This window comes from Vulpes lagopus, chromosome 5, assembly GCF_018345385.1.
Source record: "Vulpes lagopus strain Blue_001 chromosome 5, ASM1834538v1, whole genome shotgun sequence".
Taxonomy (NCBI): domain Eukaryota; kingdom Metazoa; phylum Chordata; class Mammalia; order Carnivora; family Canidae; genus Vulpes; species Vulpes lagopus.
The window spans coordinates 112,590,759-112,607,859 of record NC_054828.1 but is presented as its reverse complement, the minus strand read 5'-3'; the positions used below and the strand labels follow the sequence as shown (position 1 = coordinate 112,607,859).

Here is a 17,101-nt window from a genome sequence, read left to right as displayed (position 1 = left end):
ACTTCCTCTAGTCTAGGCAGCCGTCTGCCATACCAAATTTCTCTAAAAGGCCTAACTGGCCTGTTTCCATTCTCATCCTCCTCCAACCATTCTCCATACTGCCTGAATGATTCTTCTGAAAATACAATTCTGGCCACATTGCCCACTCTTTCTTAAAATGCTTTGGTGGCTTTCCTCCACTCCTAGTTTAAATTCTAACTTCCTTTATGTAGCTGCTCACAGCCTGATTCTTGACCATCTCATATGCTCCAGACACAACAGATTTCTTTTGGTTCCTTTAAGAAGCCTCTTATAGGGATGCCTGGGTGGCTCAGCAGTTGAGCGTCTGCCTTTGGCTCAGGTTGTGATCCTGGCATCCTGGGATGGAGTCCCACATCGGGCTCCTGCATGGAGCCTGCTTCTCCCTCTGCCTGTGTCTCTGCCTCTCTGTGTGTGTCTCTCATGAATAAATAAGTAAAATCTTAAAAAAAAAAAAAAAAAAAGCCTCTTATATCCAGGCTTTTGCTTATGCCGTTTCTGCTCCTGGAACTATTCTCTCCCTACCTCTCCATGGCCTGGGAAACTTCTACTCCTTTTTTTTATTTCACCTTAAATGTATCATCATCTAACATCTGGGTACACTTTCTCTGACCCAGGGAGTTTGGGCACCCTCCTCAGTGCTCCCACTGCAGCTGTACTTCCCTTACCTAGCCCCTTGCCCTATGGCAGGGATTCGACCCTGACTATATGTTGGGATCTTCCAGAGAACTCCTGTTTTATTGACTCCTAGGCTTCTCTGCCAGACCAACTATGGTGGGGGTGTGTGTGTGAGGCCTGGGCCCTGGGAGTTTTTAAAACTCCAGATGAAAAAAAATAAAAAATAAAAAATAAAAAATAAAACTCCAGATGATTCTAATCTTCAACCGAGTTTGAGAACCACTGCTCTATTCGATTACATATTTGTTTCCACATTCCAGTGATGACAGGGAACAGCAACCCCCGGGTATCCCAAGTGCCTGGTACAAAGTGGGTGATGAGTACACATGTTGTACTTGACAGGGATTATATGGAACAGTGTAGGATGACACTGTGTGAGTGACTCTAACCTGTGTTGATTTTTAAAAAAGATTTTATTTATTTACTAATGAGAGACAGAGAGGCAGGGACATAGAGGGAGAAGCAGGCTCCCTTCGGGCAGCCTGATGCAGGACTTGATCCCAGGACCCCGGGAACACGACCTAAGGTGAAGGCAGTCGCTCAACCACTGAACCACCCGGGTGCCCCTGCGTGTGTGACTCTGTGTGGAATGCTGCCCTGTGTGGCTGCGTCCTGTGAGCCAGTGGCTGGGTAGCTGGGGACGGAGCAGGCGGCCGCCGAGGCCGCGCGGCCGGGCAGGGCTCGAGAGGGGCGCGGAGGCACCTCCCACCAAGATGGCGGCTGCGGGGGAGGCCGCCAGCCCTTGCAGGGGGCGGCACCGCCGGTGACCGCGAGGCGGAAGCAGGAGGCGCGCGGGCGCGCGACCCGGGCGGCGACGGGCGCGGTGGCCATTTGCAGGTGACTCGACTCGGCTCGGCTCGGCGTCCGGCGGGGTCCCGGCAGCGGCCCTCGCCACGCCCGCCGCGGCGGTGGGCGGGGCCCGGACCAGGCCCGCACAGGCGGTCCAATGGCGTGTGACCCGCGGGGCCAGGCGCTGGGGCCAGTCAAGAACTTGGGAGTCGGAACCCAGCCGCCCAGGATGCCGAGCTCCTTCCAGAGCCCTCCGAATGTCACCTGGACAGAGCCCTTCTCTCTGCTTTTAGTCCTTGGCGCCACCCTCTACTTGGGCTATTACTGGAGATGTGTGCCCCAGGTGGGTGCGGGTTCAGAGCTCTGGCCGGCGGGTTTAGGATGCTCCGGGCTGGTGACTTCAGCTGGTGACTGGCCCTTGCTCGAGCCCTTTGTGGGAGGCAGCACGATTGGGCGTCCTGCAGCAGGTTTAATTTGATGCCCCTATTCCACCACCAGCCCTGCCGCGTGCTCCAGCAGGGTTCTGCTTTGCTATGATCATCTAACGGAGAGTCGGTTCTTGCCTGCCTAGATTCTCTGCATCCCATATGCTCCCCGTGCCAGTTGGGCCTTTCAGGCACGGGAGGGCTGTTGGTCCCTATGATGTGGGACCAAACATTTGGGGAAGGGCTGGGTGGAAGGCATCCTGAGGTGTCAGGGAGAGGCTTTCCTCTTCTAAGAAGGCAGTCTAGCCCAGTTTCTCACTAGCTTCACTGAATAAAGGAACCAGGGACCTGTGTGGTTCTGGGTAACTCCCACCACCCCATCGGCTTAGTAGGGTCCTGCTTCTCTTAAAGGCTGGTGGAGGTTCTTTGCCCAGCTCAGGACTAATGGAAAACCCTGTTGGTCATTCTACCCTGTTTTAATCTCTAGGCTCTCCATGTAAATACGGCACGATGGGAAAGTCTGAAGAGGTTGATTTTGATGACCTTGGGAAATTTTCTCTGTAATTTAGATAAAATACATAATTTACATATCCAGAAAAATCTACATCTCTTAACCTTCATTAGACTGTTCTAGATAACTGAGTCCAATAGAAAACCTATTGATCCAAACCCTTAAAAAAAAAAGATCTATGGGGAATTTAAATGTTACCTAGACTTTTCTCTATTTTCAGAGCTTTCTACATTCACATTAAGCTGGCCTTACTGAAACAAAAGATCCAAACCTCATAGTACCCTATAAATCTTACCTTCTATGCCTGATTTTGAAAGTTGGTCATTTCAGACAGAGCTGTCCTTAACATTTTCCTTTGCTTGCAACCAGCCACAAAGAAGTCAAGTATGCCCCTTCTTTATACTCCAAGCCCTTCCTTAACTTCCAAAATTATGGTTAAAATGCAGGAAAAGTGCATTCTGAAAGTCCTGAGGAGTTTGGATTGTCCAAAATGGTAATGGACTAGTATGGATTCATCTAGAGAGACCAGTGGCATATTACTAATTCTCAAGAATGAGTCAAGAAACTCCTTACTAGAGCTAAAATGAAATTAATCTGTGACCTAATTTGTTCTACACTGCTAAGCTGTTTGATCAAGGATTCCATAAACTGATAACAACTCAAAATCCTGGCAATATAGTACAGTGACAGAGTACAAGCTACAGTCAGACCTGGGTTTGAATCCCACCTCTGCCATTTGACACCTCTTGCTGTCTTTGGCAAGCTTCATGACCTTGATAACTTATTCAATATTCAAACCTGTTCCCACAGGGGATCTCATGATCTATGTCAAAAAGCTGTTGTGAAAGAAAATTACAGGGGTAGCCCCATTGGCGCAGCGGTTTAGTGCCGCCTGCAGCCCAGGGCGTGATCCTGGAGACCCTGGATTGAGTCCCATGTCAGGCTCTGTGCATGGAGCCTGCTTCTCCCTCTGCCTGTGTCTCTGCCTCTCTCTCTGTCTCTATGAATGAATAAATAAGATATTTTTTTAAAAAAAGAAAGAAAATCACAGGATATAATCATGTAAAGTGCTTAGCACAATGCTTGAAACATGAGCCCTCAACAAATTTTACCTACTAATATTGGTGGTAACACTGTAATTGGGAATTCTGCTCTGCCTCTTGCTTGCTGTGTGACTTTGGACAAACAACTTAATCTGAGCCATAGTTTCTTCATTTATAAAATATCCTATTTCATAAGGCTGGGCTAAGCCTCGTACCTGCACACAGCACACAATGAATCACAAGCCTCATCATTCCAGGGCTTAAGGAGCAGGGTATGAGTCACATCTTACAAGAGTTGTACTACCAACTTAGCCTCTCTAGTTCATAATTTACCTAGCCTTTTTTGAGTACTGAGACTGCAGAAGACATAGGAATCTGGTAGCCAGGTTCCTTAGGACCTGCAACAGAAATGCAATTTCTATTTCTTGAGGCTGAGGCCTTTTAGCTTTCTACAGCATACCCCTCTTTCATAAACCTATGTGGCTGGGCCCTCTCATTCACTTGTGCATCCAGAAGAACCAAGCAGAGGGGCTGAAAGTCAGGGCCAACCCCCCACTGACACGTCTGTCCCTGCCATTCTATCTCTGCCACTTCCCTTTGGCTGGCATGAAAGAAAAATCTGTTCCCATTGGGACTATTCCTCCTTTGGAATATGCTCTAACCACAGGGGTCCCATGAATAAGAAAATGAGGACCTGTGGTAGAGGACCTTCAGCAGTGAGCACGTGATAGGGAATGAGAATATGTGGCAATACGTGGTGCTAAAACCAGGAGCCAGCATGGCCACAGCTAGTCTTAGGAAAATGCCAGTGTGGATCATTCAACTGCAGGGCAAAAGCCACAGAATGAATGGGAGGGCTATACTTCTTCAACCTTTGACCAGGATGCCAACCCTTTCTACTTGGGAGTCAGCTGGTAGCTGCTCTTTCCAATTATCTCCTCTTTCCAAAATGGGTTTAGGGCATGGATAGGCTGAGCAGGAGTCGGCACTGGTCAGCTGCTACGGAGTCTGTTCAGAGTCAGGCTGGGGAGGTAGCACTCCAAACTCTTGTTCCTCAGGGCTCTAGCTGGACTACATTCACAGAAGTGACCTGGCCATTCTGACCAAGGTTTGCTAGATTTCTTACCACCAGAGGCTGGCCTCCAGAGAGGGGTCACTCTGGCATCGGGTGCCTCACTGGCCGTGCAAACACCAGGGAGTGAGGCTGACTGTGTTGTGGTTGCAGAAGCCTCAGCTGGTGACTGGGTCCTGGTTTCTGGCCTTCCTGGAGCAACACTGTCCAGTCACTCTGGAGATGTTCTACCCTACGCTGTGGTGTTTTGAGGGGCGGCTACAAACCATCTTCCGAGTCTTAGTGCAGCCTCAGCCTCCAGTCGCTTACTGGAGGTAAGAAGGGACTGAGGGATAAACATGAGGCTGCAACTACAGGGGAATCCTGTGTATCTCTTTTAAATTGAAGGTAATCTTTGCCCCATCTATCCTGGTGTTTTGGGAATAACAATGAGAGTGGCTGTATGAAAGGGCTATTTAATTGCTCAACCATGAGGTAGTATTTCATCTTTTATGTCCCTTATACTTTGTTATGGTCTTTTAATTTTTTATTTACTTACTTTAGAGAAAGCACAAGCACAGGAAGGGGCAGAGGGAGAAGCAGGCTCCCTGCTCAGCAGGCTTGGGGCTCGACCTGGGGCTTGGGACTCAATCCCAGGACCCTGGGATCATGACTTGACCTAAAGGCAGACATTTAACCGATTTGAGTCACCCAGGTGCCCCACATTTCGTTATGGTCTTAATGTCTTGCATAATGTATAATCTCAAAGGATGCCAGTGGGAAGGTCTGGGAGTTGTGGGGGAAGAGAGGTAAACTTTTTGAAGTACATAGTGTCCCTAATAGTATCTTTGTGTGCCCTTTTCTCCAAAACCACAGTGAAGTCCTCCAAACTCCAGATGGAGGCCAGTTCCTGCTAGACTGGGCTTGCCAGCACGACAGGAGTCAGGGCCCTGACCCTACTACCCAGCCCATTGTATTACTGCTTCCTGGTATCACAGGCAGTAGCCAGGACTCCTATATCTTGCAACTAGTTAACCAAGCTCTGAGGGATGGCTATAGGTAAGAAGGGGCCAAGTCCAGAGGAAGTGGGTGGTGTCTGAGAACTTGTAATGGGGAGGTCAATGAAGACCCTGATACCTGTGGGGAGAAGGCACTCTATGAAGGGCACCTTCTGACTGGGGTCTTTCTGAAGGCTACCAGAAAGGGAGCGGGATTTCTAGGGAGGGTTTCGCTGAGATGTACCTGTGTGTGCCACAGAGCTGTTGTATTTAATAACCGGGGCTGCCGTGGGGAAGAACTGCTGGTGAGTACCCTCCTTCCTCATCATAGCCCTTCACCCCACTCCCTTAGGAGATCCTTGGTCCTGGGGCTCTACCTACCTATCTTTCTTCCATGTCCCTTCCATCACTTGAACCCTTCCATCTTTCTGCCTTCTGGCCAGGGCCCCCCTCCCTACCCAATGATCTGGTTTGCCTCAGACCCACAGGGCCTTTTCTGCTGGCAATACTGAAGATCTGGAGATAGTTGTGAAACACATAAAGCACCACTACCCCCGAGCTCCACTGTTGGCTGTGGGCATCTCTCTTGGAGGGTAAAGTTTGCCTGGGCTTGACCTGAAGGCCCAGTCTTGTTTCCTCCTCCATGTCCTCTCCCCTCGCCTCTGTCCCCACTCACTAATGCAAACCCCTTTCATGGCCCCTGGTCCATCCTTCAGGATACTAGTGCTGAATCACCTGGCACAAACAGGGCAGGCTTCTGGGCTAGTGGCGGCACTGACTCTATCTGCATGCTGGGATTCCTCTGAGACCACTCGCTCCCTGGAGACCCCACTCAACTCACTGCTCTTCAATCAGCGCCTCACTACTGAGCTCTGCCACATTGTGAACCGGTAGGGTTTGGCAAGTGGGAAGAGGCAGCAGACAGGGTGGGATGGCAGACATACCAGGTTCTCCCAATGCTCAGGTCAGTTCTCTATCTGGGCTTGCTCACTCATGAGATAAGACAGGGTCAGGTCCAGGAGAGTCAAACCTCTATGAACTCTTTTGCAGAAATAGAAAGGTGATGGAAAAGGTGGTGAACGTAGACTTCGTGCTACAGGTATAGTCTTTTAACCACTACCCCATGCCCAAAAATGTTCAAGATCTTCTTACTGCCTATCCTCATCCTAGCCTACCCCACTCTCTACCACGGGCAGGCCCGCACAATCCGCCAGTTCGATGAGCGCTACACAACTGTGGCCTTTGGATATCAAGACTGTGTTACCTACTACCAAACAGCAAGCCCGAGAACCAAGGTAGATGCCATCCAGACACCTGTGCTCTGTCTCAATGCAGCTGATGACCCCTTCTCCCCAGTCCATGGTGAGCACCCTGAATCTGGATGTTTTATAGGCCCTGGGGAAAACGGGCCATGAGGTACAAATGGAGAGAGCCTGGGCTCTCAGGAAAGGTCAGGGTTCCTGACCTCCTCTCCAACCTCTCCCCAAGCCCTTCCGCTACAGGCTGCCCAACACTCTCCCCATGTCGCACTGCTTATCACAGCCCGGGGTGGCCACATTGGCTTCCTGGAAGGGCTGTTCCCCTGGCAACACTGCTACATGAACCGTCTCTTGCATCAGTATGCCAAAGCCATCTTCCAGCATCCAGTGGAGCTGCTCAAACTCAGGGATCTCTCATGCTCTGAGGGAGGCAAGAGCTAACAGGAGTACCAATGGGGTCTTAATTCCGTCTTCACTTATTTATTAAATATCAACTTTTCCTGAAGAATGGGCTGACGTTCATTTTCCCTTTCCTCAAAGCTAGAGTAGACCATCCAGGAACTTCTCGTATATGTAAGCCTAGCTGGTTCAGAGTTACCAGCTGGACCCAGAGATTATTGCTTGAGTCTTCCTTTTGCTCCTTCCTTCCCAGATTGCAAGTCCTAGGCCAGGGCCTGCCCCAGCAAACACCAGGGGCTCATGTAAAGAACAAGTGATGGACAGCAGTACTTCTGGGTTCTTGGGCATCTTCACATGTTTCTGGAGAAAGGACAAGCTCTGGAGCCTCTGTTAGAGGGAAGGATGCAGGGAGTGTGGTCTGGGCTTCAGACACCACTGTCCTGGGTCGATCCATGGATGAAGAATGAATGGTTCCCAGGATTCAGAGTCACACAGGGCCACAGCCAAGTTTTCACTGGGCAGGGCAGGCAGTGCCCATCGGTATCATCAGAAGCAACCCCAACTGGGGACCCAGGTGGAGTAAGCAATGGGGTCCAGACCTCCACTCTGGTCTAGAAGGTGGCAGTGTCCAGGCTCCTGATTCTCTAGGAGCAGAAAGGCTAAAGAAAACCTGGAAAGACACTCTGAAGCAGCAGGATGGTCATAACAATAAGCCCGACACAGAGCAGGAGCAGCAACCACACAGGAACACTCCCTGCAGGAGGGTAAGGAAAGAAGTCAGCAAGTAAAGGGGCTTCACAACCCTAAGAACAGGACCACTCAAGAAGGGGGCAGATGGCTGCAAACAAGCAGCCCATTCTCCAGGAGCAAGTTTTGCTGCAGCTAGAGGTAGGGTGGTACCCCCCACTCCAAAGACTCACTCCGTGAGGGCAGCAGATGCAGCTGGCAACGACTATCCACAGCTACAGAGAACAGGGCAGTTTCATGGAACCCAAGGAGCTCGGGACCACGACCCTTCTCAGGTAGAAAGGCCACATCCGTCACGACAATGCCATGAGCTTCCCTCACATAGTAGAGGCGCTGGAGACAGAAGAACTAATGAGGGAAGGCCCAGCTGGAAACATTCCTTCTGGAAAACATGCTCCCTATCCTCAGATGGCTTTCCCCCTATGAGTTGGGTCTCCTTCCTGCTTAGATTGAAGCAGGCCTACAGTCCCCACCCCAAAGAGCCCTCAGGGCCATGACCACCTCTACCCATTACCTGGAGAGAGAAAGCTATGTAGATGGCAACAGAGCCGGTGACTGTGCCCAGGCCTAGGAAGGTGCCTGATTCACTGCAACAAACAATAAAGTGTTCACTGTTCTGGAGGCCTGTGCGGCAACATTCACGAAGGGTGGTCTTCAGAGCCTCAGACCAGACACCTTCCCGAGCTCCCCCAGGCACCCCGCAACCGGTCAAGCCACCACTGTCTCACACCTGACACTAAGGCAGGAGATGACTTCATGACCACAGGACTTGGTGCGAAGGGGCAAAAAGGTGGAGCCATCCCAGGCTGTGAGGTAGCAGGGTGGGGGCTGGCGCAGACGCTTGTGGGGAATCTGTACCGTGAAGAGTCGCAGCCTGGTAGGTTGGTCTGGAACGTGCCCAAACCTGGGGGCCGGGGGAGAAGCTGTTCAGCTCCCAGGGCCAGCCCAGCCCTTCCCAGAGGTTTGTGCCCTCCTGTCCCCTGCCAAGCCACCAAGGCTACAATCCTTCCCAGCTTCCCCCCAGTCTTTTTCCACTCCCCCACCACATCTAGGCTGTGCCTCTTTTAGCTACCCTCTGGGGTCTCACACCTGCAGGCCTGGTAGCGGTAAGGCGTGTTAGAAAAGGTGGGTCCATTCTCTTGCCAGTGCAGCTGTGTCACCAGCTGATCCTTCTGCCACACGGAGGCCTTAAGGTCCCAGCCCACAGTTACCAACTAGTCAGGAATCAAGATTCCAAGGATGGACAGTTAGGGGATCCACTTATGGGACAAGCAGCATAATCCCCTACTTTCTCCACCTTCTCACTTCCTCACCTTGCCATCAGGCCCCAAAGCCAGGTCCTCAATCTCTCCTTCGTGGGCTCTGAACTCCAGAACTTTCTCTAGGCTGGGTACCTGCAGCCAAACCATCACCATGGTTACACCAGGTATCTGGTAAGAGTGCAAGCATCCCCCACCCCTCCTTTTTTCTGCCACTCAGTGCAGGCTTTGCTCACATTGTTTCCCAGAACCCATGTTCAGTTTCTCACAATTCTGGCCTTGCTGGTACCAACCACTGATTCCCTAATCCCCAAAACCACACCTTCCAGATACGAACGTAGCCATCTGTCCCTCCAGTGGCAAGCAGTGTGTTATCGTGGTTGAAGCATACAACTTTCTGAAACGGATCAGGGCTGAAGTCTGTCTGCACGGCTTTCAAATTCTCTACGCTCAGCTCTATCCCCTCCTGGTGGGTTTCAGCTCCAGGCTTCTTCTCTACTGGGGCTGCCCCCTTCCTCTGTCGAGGCCCCTGCTCCTTGGAACCTGCAATAAAAAGAGCCTGCCAGGTTCCAGGCTCCTATAGTAAGTAGTACCAACCCCTTCCCTAGTAGTGAACATCCAGCTTCTTGCCTGCTACCATAACCCACTTCCAGCCCCACTTTTTTAGAAACCAAAGTAAATGACCTTATGCATTCAATCCTTTCCCCAAAGCTAATGAGGGAGCTTCTCACCTGCCTTCTCTACCTTGGTTTTGCCCTTCTGCTGATGGGTCTGGAAGCGCAGGAGCTGGCAGTGGGCATCCTGCCCTGCAGCAAGGATGTTACCAGCCAGAGCCAAATTCATGGTAGCCCGTGTCTCTGTGTCATGGGAGTGTAGCAAGGAGGCACTAAGGCGCCCATTAATCTGCTCTAGCTGTAGAAAGTGCTGTGGAAGAGGGAACCAGGATGAACAAAGTTCAGGGCTGCCCAGAGAGCACCTCAAGTTTGCCAAGGACGAGCTTACATCCTATAGTCTAAAGCCCTACCCCTTTGGTTACCACACTTTCTACTTTAAGACGTTTTTTCCAGCCTGCTTGCTTCTTTCCCTTTTCTTTCAAACCGCACAAATTTGTACAGCAGGCAGGGTGGGGATTAATACCTCCAGTTTACAAAATAATAGAGTGACCCTCAGAGGAGTGAGGAAACCTAGCCTAAAGGCAAAAGGCAGCACTCTTGCCGCTGCTGGAGAGCAGCGGGACAAGTCTTTGCGGCCTCTCCAGAAAAGATCAGGAGATGGCCCCTGGAGCTGCTCCTGAGGTTCAGGTGAACCCTAAGTTCCTGCTTAAGAGGCGCTGTGTACTGTTTTTAGTCTAACTTTGGAGTTCCTGGTAAGTTCTCAGCTGAAATTCGCGCTGAGGCGCCGGAAAATCCCGGGCTTCCCACCGGGGAGGGGCAAGGTCTGAAGCTCGAGGCGCGGCCATCCGCGAGACCACCTACCACCATCGCCCATGGCGTGACCCGGCCCCCGTGACCCTGAGCTCTCACCACGCCATTCTTTATGCCCGTCTTGGCAGCGCCTCCTCCTCCTGCAGCAATGAGCAGCCCCGTGCTGGGGTCGACCTGAAGCGCGTACAACGGGAACGGGGCCCGGTACAGCTCTGGCGCCCGGCGCCGGCCCATCCTGATCGCCACGCGCTTCACTCTAAGCACCGCGGCACCAGGGACATGCCGCGCCCAGCTTTCGACCACTGTCCCGGCCGCTATTTAACCTGGTCCCGTGGCCGCCAGGAGGATCCCCAGCTCCTCTCTCACACCCCTCGGAGTTGCCAAAACTCCAACCCAGAGACTTGCCAAAACGACACTCAGGGATCGGTATCTCCGCCCCCACCCCCACCAACCAGTTCAGGCTGTCGCGCAGTGCGCACGCGCGCCTAGCCCGCGCTCGCCGTGCGCAGGCGCAGGGCCGCCAATACGCGTCAGCACTAGCGGGCCGCAGCTGGAGCGCCCGCCCCAGGATTCCGTCCCCCTTGTGACGTCAGCCCCCGCCATGTTTGCTCGGGGAGGGGCGGCATACCCCGCCTCCAAGGGGCGGGGCTTGGGCCTTCCGCGGGAGGCGAAGGAAGGGAGCTAATGGAAACGAAGGGAGGCTGATGAACCTTTAATGAAGAGATCCGTGGGGGCTCTTGGCTGGCTCATTTGGTAGAGCATGTCACTCTTGAGCTCAGGATTAGAGATTTGAGCCTCAGGTTGGATATAGAGATGACTTAAAAATAAAAATCTTAGAAAAAAAACATCCTTGGTTAAGGGCTGCGACACACCTTGGAAATCCAACATTTAGGAACATGAACTGTGTCTTTTCCCTTTTAATGGAGGCAGTGTGGACTTTAAAACTGGCTTCAAATCCTCAATCCACTGATTGCTAGTTTGAGGAGGCCTCTATTTACATAGCAAAACATCTATATGGTCTGTGGTTGGCAGATGTGAGAATTGGCCCGTCTTGCAGCTCTGCACACTGCCCTTGCACTCAGGGGTTTGGGAGTGGAGGCTGCTCCCTGCCGACACCCTCAGAGGGAGGCAGCTTGGCTCCCAGGCAGGGCAAGTGTCTTTTCTGCCTGGCATTCCCACTTCCCTGAGGGAAACCCTTGGGTTTCTGATCTTCAACATGAAGACTCTTAAAGTTTCTCTGCAAGTGTACTCTAGGAATGTCCATTCCTTCAAGGAGACCCCTCCTGCTGCATCCTGGCTGCCTGAGTCAGCATGCTTATTAACCTAAAGTGCACTGGGAGGAAGGGGCGCAGTGGCTTCATCTTTGGGGATGCCATCATCTGTCCTACCAAACTGAATCAACTGTGTGAAGGGCCTCACAGAGCCCTCGGCACAGCTCAGGTGCTCAGGCCTTATGGATCCCACACCCTCCTCAGATATGTGGCACCTACTGTCCTGGCCACTCTGTTTCCTTTGACTCTTCCCCTCCCCTTGTCCTTGTGGCCTCTTGTGGGTTCAGCTACCCACTGAACCAGTGTCTGCTCAGCAGGACACTATGCTGTAGGATTTCTTCCTGTTCTTGATCACACCGCCTAGAAGAATGAAGAGTGGTGGGCAGCAAAGTTTTTTGAGCAATAGTACAGAGCTCCCAAAGAAGGAGGGGACCTGAGAGGGTTGCCATTTTGGTGTTTAAATCTAGGGGTTTTTAAAGGCTCTTTGGTGTGGGCTGTTTTTTTTTTAATATATTTTTTAAAATTTTTACTTATTTATGATAGTCACACAGAGAGAGAGAGGCAGAGGGAGAAGCAGGCTCCATGCACCGGGAGCCCAACGTGGGATTTGATCCCAGGTCTTCAGGATCACACCCTGGGCCAAAGGCAGGCGCTAAACTGCTGCGCCACCCAGGGATCCTGGTGTGGGCTGTTTTAATCTGATTAACCTTTCAAGTGCCTGTCACCCAGTAAGTTTTTTTTGTCTACACTGTCCTCAACCTATCAGGTCGTTGTTCACATGTGAAAGGATGGAAGGCTCCTTCCAGGGTAGTGTTTTGTAGTAGCCTCAGGGATCAAGAGGGCAGGGCCATCACTGCCCTAAGGCATGCTGGCCAGCCACAGGCCACTAGATAAAGCTCTCTGCTTAAATAATCCACTGGCTGTTGAGCTGGCTACAGGCCTGAGTTAGGACACCCACAGCCATCAGCTTCTTTCCTCTCACATACAAACTGTAAGTTGCCAGTAGAAAGACTTAAAGCTGGGACCCTGAGTAAAGCCTAGAATAACAGGATGGGTTTTTTTTCCTTTTCAACCCTTAAAAACCTCTTAGGACAGGGGCTCCCTTGCCTCTGCCTACCTTCCTTCTGACTATCCTCCATCAATGTGAGAAACAAAGGCAAAAGAAAAAAATTAAATTTCATTATAATTTACAGCCTATTGACAAGTCCTTGAGACAGGCTGGGTAACCTTCTTCAGGGAACTCAACTGCCTCAATGTTAATACTTTGCTAGAGGCAAAAGGCAACCTTAGTTTTTTTTTTTTTTTAATTTTTATTTATTTATGATAGTCACACAGAGAGAGAGAGAGAGAAAGAGGCAGAGACACAGGCAGAGGGAGAAGCAGGCTCCATGCACCGGGAGCCCGACATGGGATCCTCCAGGATCACACCCTGGGCCAAAGGCAGGCGCTAAACCACTGCGCTACCCAGGGATCCCAAGGCAACCTTAGTTTAACATAATCCCAACTTCTAGGATCCTGGAAGTCTTTAACATATAAAAATTCCTTTGGAAAAGTCCTTTATCTCTACCCCGCAAGATATATGTTAGCAATCATCCTCCAAGCATATGACCCACTAAGAGATATCTTTTTTTTTTTTAAGATTTTATTTATTTATTCATGAAAGAGAGAGAGAAAGAGTCAGAGACACAGGCAAAGGGAGAAGCAGGCTCCATGCCGGGAGCCTGACATGGGATTCGATCCCGGGTCTCCAGGATCACGCCCTTGGCCAAAGGCAGGCGCCAAACCACTGAGTCACCCAGGGATCCCTACTAAGAGATATCTGAAGGGTCTCATGACTAACGTTTTATTAGACAATAATAAACGAACTTTTCCTAACAATAGCTGGCCCCCTCAAGGTCCTGGAAACTTTGCTTCCAAAATTCCTTAGAAACTTATACTATCCCTAACTCCATCCCAACTTACATAATCAGTCACCCCTTACAACCCAGCACAGCACTTAAGGCCCATGGGTCCTGCTTCCGTGCTTTAATAAAACCACCTTTTTGCACCAAAGATGTCTCAAGAATTCTTTCTTGACTGTTCACTCCAAACCCCAAATTTCCACATCAGGCACTAACTCGAGTTTTACAGGGTCAGGCTTTATTGATACAATGAAGGCTGAATGGGGTTTCAGGGATCCTTCATCCTCTTCAGCCAGGAGAGAGCAGACTCCATAAGGGGCTCCCAGGGTTCAAGGCTGGAGAACACACCTGACCTCCTGCCAGCCAGCCCTTCAGGGTGTCTCGAGGGCTCCCCGAGATCTGGGGCCGGGTAGGGGCAGCAGGGTTCAGAGGAGGTGCTCCAGGTAGCCTCCTAGGCTCTGGAACTAGGGTGGTGACTTTTGAAGAATGGGTTCTGGAGAGGCAGGCCTCTTGGGGGCAGAGGAAGGCCTGCGCTTCAGGGAGACAGTGGCCTGTTTGGGTGCCTGAGGTAGAGGCCCTGAAAAGCATGTAGAGTTTGGAAATCGAGGGCCTGTAGATCTGAGGCTCTCGGTCTGGGACTGTGTGCCAGGGGCTGGATCTGCCCGTGCCCGAGCCCGAGCCACTGGTGCTTGAGCTGCTGGAGCCTGGGATGCCCGAGTTTGATATCCATGGGCCTGAGTGGCCTCGCCCTGAGGCCTTGCTTCCTCTGGCCTTCTTTCTGGCAACAGATGCAAGGCCCTGGCCTGGCCCCGAGGCAGGCGGAGGCCAAAACCAATGCCTATGCGGAGTGGTCCGGATTCCTGGCCCTGTGCACAGGGCAGTAGCTGGGGAAAGGCAAGCAGCCGGGGTCCAGTCCTGTACCTGGGGATGGGGCAAGAAGGGCTGCGGGGCTTGAGACACACCAGGCATATAGGATATTCTACAACTGGGGCCTGGCCAGTTTTGCCTAGCCACAGGCGCTGCAGAAGCAGTAGCCGCAGGTCGTGTGCAATGCGGCGATGCCCCAGATGGACCACCAGGGCCTGGGCCAGGGCCCCCGGGTCCCTGAACTCTGCAGGGTCCCTCTTGCTTGCCACGCATTCCCCCACTGCCCCAGGGGGCCCGGTGTCCCCGTACTGATGCCAGGGCCATGTCTGCCTGTTCAAGTGGACCCCACCAGAAGGTAGGCTGGGGGTCCGGGAAGTGACAGAGGAGCTAGGGCAGTCTCCTGGGTGGGAAGCTGACTGGCAATGAGACTGGGGAAGAGAGGTGTTCCACAGCTGAGAGGGGGAGGAGGAATGAGTGAGAGCAGGGGAGGGATATAGCTGGTGGGAGGCAGAGGAAGAGGGTGGGAAGGAGAGAGAGAGGTAATTCTGATGAAAGAAACTGGGGGAGCTTGGGAGAGAGGAAGAGTAAGGGTGTAGGATAAAGTCAGAATTGGAGTCAGAAGAGTAGAAATGGGAGCCAGGAGAGTGGGACTGTGGGGGAGGGGAGTAAGGGGGGTGGGAGGGAGAGGGTGGTAGCTGGGGAGACAGAGGCTGTAGGTTGCTGGGTGGTGAGTCCACAAGAGGCGAGGGGTGCAAAGGAGGGTGCCCAGGGGGTACTGTGTTCTGTAGCAGCACCTGGTCCTTGTTTTGAGGCAACATTGCCTTGAATTCAGAAGGGATTGGGGCCTCAAGACCAGAGACGAGTGACCTGGCAGAAACAGGACCAGTATCTCTGAGGCCAGACCTGGTTGAGAAATCAGGGCCTTCGGTGCACAAGTGTGGCTGCAGCCTAGTGTTGGTGCGGCTGTTGGTGGCAGGACAAGGAGACCCCCCAATCCCGCAGCACTAGGCTTTCTGAGGGTTTGGGCAGCAGCTTGGGTCTAAACTTGGCCTCTCACTTTGCAGCCAGCCATTGATGAGGGATGTATAGGGATGGAGAATCAGAGCTGCCTCTTGGGTGCTGAGGGACAGTGGCAACTATCTGGGTGGGCTAAGGGAGGAAGATGCAGCCCGTAGACCTGGAGAGAAAGAAACAGAATCTAAGATATTGGGAGAATTGGTCCACTTCTGGCTCTGAAGACTAGTTTACCAAGACCCTCAATCTGTGTCACCTTTGGGGTCAGAAGAGCTGGTAAAATGCTCCAGAGAAAGTGAGACCTGAGGGGGAGAAGGGTAGAGGTGGGGAGGTAGAACAGAGTTGGAGGAGGGGCTTGAGGATGGCCGCTGAGATGGGACCAGAAATTGGGGCTGTTCTGGGGCTGTGAGCTCTTACCAGTGAGGGTTCTTCTGGGCTGAGTTTCACAAGGCACTTCAGCAATGAGGAACCTGGGAGAGAGAGGAACAGTCACCAAATGGTGGATACACCCCCTCTGTCCCCAGTATCTGTCACCCTAAACTCATGCTGACCTAGATTTCTGTCTGAGCCTTGCCCTTGGTGCTCCTTCAGCCAGGAGGAGGTCTTCTATTACAGACTTTTGCTCTCTTAAACCTAAATCAGGGATTCTGCAAGCATCCTGATTTCCTGCCACTCTGGTTTCCCTGACTCCTCGTCACCCCTAATGCTGCTGACGTCCTCTGGCTCAGGCTGGCCCTCAGCACACCCAGCAGCAGCAATGGGGCCAGCTGGTGAAAGTTTCCAGAAGACTGGACTTTGTCTAAGGGGCGGCGTTGCCGCCCCCCTGGGGAGCTAGGAACTCCATTCTCTGGGGTTAGCTCTCCCTGGCACCTGGTGCCTATGTCACAAAGGTTAGGTGCTGACATAATACACTGCTCCTTTAGGCTCTAGGACCTTCTTTCAGAGATCGTTCAAAGGATGGCCTTTAACAAAACTAAAGCATACAGGGACCCCTGAGTGGCTCAGTGGTTGAGCATCTGCCTTTGGCTCAGGGTGTGATCCCAGGTCTGGGAATCGAGTCCCACATCTGACTCCCTGTGAGGATCCTGCTTCTCCCTCTATCTATGTCTCTGCCTCTCTCTCTCTGTGTGTGTCTCTCATGAACAAATAAATAAAATCTTAAAAAAAATTAAAGTAGACAAAATTCTTTGGAATCCTCAGTCTCCCTGTCAGGCCCTAACCTTCCCCTTCCTCTTTGCGCATATACTTTACAGTTCCCATCACCTTATACCATAGAGCCTCTCTAGGCTGGGCTCTCCCTTCAAAGTCCTGTTTTCTTTTTTTTTTTTTTAAGATTTTATTTATTTATTCATGAGAGACAGGTGGGGTAGAGAGAGAGAGAGAGAGAGAGAGAGGCAGAGACACGGGCAGAGGAAGAAGCAGGCTCCATGCAGGGAGCCCGACGTGG

At 51.9% G+C, this 17,101-nt stretch overlaps 3 protein-coding genes across 6 annotated transcripts; 1 reads left to right on the top strand and 2 right to left on the bottom strand.

The window, feature by feature from the left end:
- The first annotated feature begins 1,325 nt into the window (after positions 1-1,325).
- On the top strand, positions 1,326-7,277 carry ABHD1 (abhydrolase domain containing 1). Of its 3 annotated transcripts, none has more exons than XM_041756799.1 (9): positions 1,338-1,828; positions 4,690-4,850; positions 5,392-5,574; positions 5,773-5,818; positions 5,994-6,106; positions 6,230-6,403; positions 6,564-6,612; positions 6,710-6,875; positions 7,002-7,277. In XM_041756799.1, the coding sequence occupies exons 1-9, from the start codon at positions 1,643-1,645 to the stop codon at positions 7,211-7,213; spliced, it is 1,290 nt and encodes a 429-aa protein (XP_041612733.1). In that variant the 5' UTR covers positions 1,338-1,642; the 3' UTR covers positions 7,214-7,277. The 3 variants fall into 3 exon arrangements, with proteins under 3 accessions (XP_041612734.1, XP_041612733.1, XP_041612736.1); XM_041756802.1 differs by lacking the exon at positions 1,338-1,828 and adding an exon at positions 4,305-4,572; XM_041756800.1 differs by lacking the exon at positions 6,230-6,403 and having other exon boundaries at positions 1,326-1,828.
- PREB (prolactin regulatory element binding) lies at positions 7,237-12,384 on the bottom strand. Of its 2 annotated transcripts, XM_041756803.1 has the most exons (9): positions 10,701-11,900; positions 9,909-10,101; positions 9,500-9,720; positions 9,232-9,312; positions 9,008-9,132; positions 8,649-8,822; positions 8,433-8,505; positions 8,092-8,251; positions 7,237-7,925 (listed from the first exon to the last, which is right to left on the bottom strand). In XM_041756803.1, the coding sequence occupies exons 1-9, from the start codon at positions 10,833-10,835 to the stop codon at positions 7,831-7,833; spliced, it is 1,257 nt and encodes a 418-aa protein (XP_041612737.1). In that variant the 5' UTR covers positions 10,836-11,900; the 3' UTR covers positions 7,237-7,830. The 2 variants fall into 2 exon arrangements, with proteins under 2 accessions (XP_041612737.1, XP_041612738.1); XM_041756804.1 differs by lacking the exon at positions 8,092-8,251 and having other exon boundaries at positions 7,872-7,925; positions 10,701-12,384.
- Positions 12,385-13,989: 1,605 nt separating this feature from the next.
- On the bottom strand, positions 13,990-16,344 carry PRR30 (proline rich 30). The gene is made up of 3 exons (XM_041756381.1): positions 16,206-16,344; positions 16,072-16,124; positions 13,990-15,817 (listed from the first exon to the last, which is right to left on the bottom strand). The coding sequence occupies exon 3, from the start codon at positions 15,456-15,458 to the stop codon at positions 14,238-14,240; it is 1,221 nt and encodes a 406-aa protein (XP_041612315.1). The 5' UTR covers positions 15,459-15,817; positions 16,072-16,124; positions 16,206-16,344; the 3' UTR covers positions 13,990-14,237.
- Between the last annotated feature and the right edge of the window lie 757 nt (positions 16,345-17,101).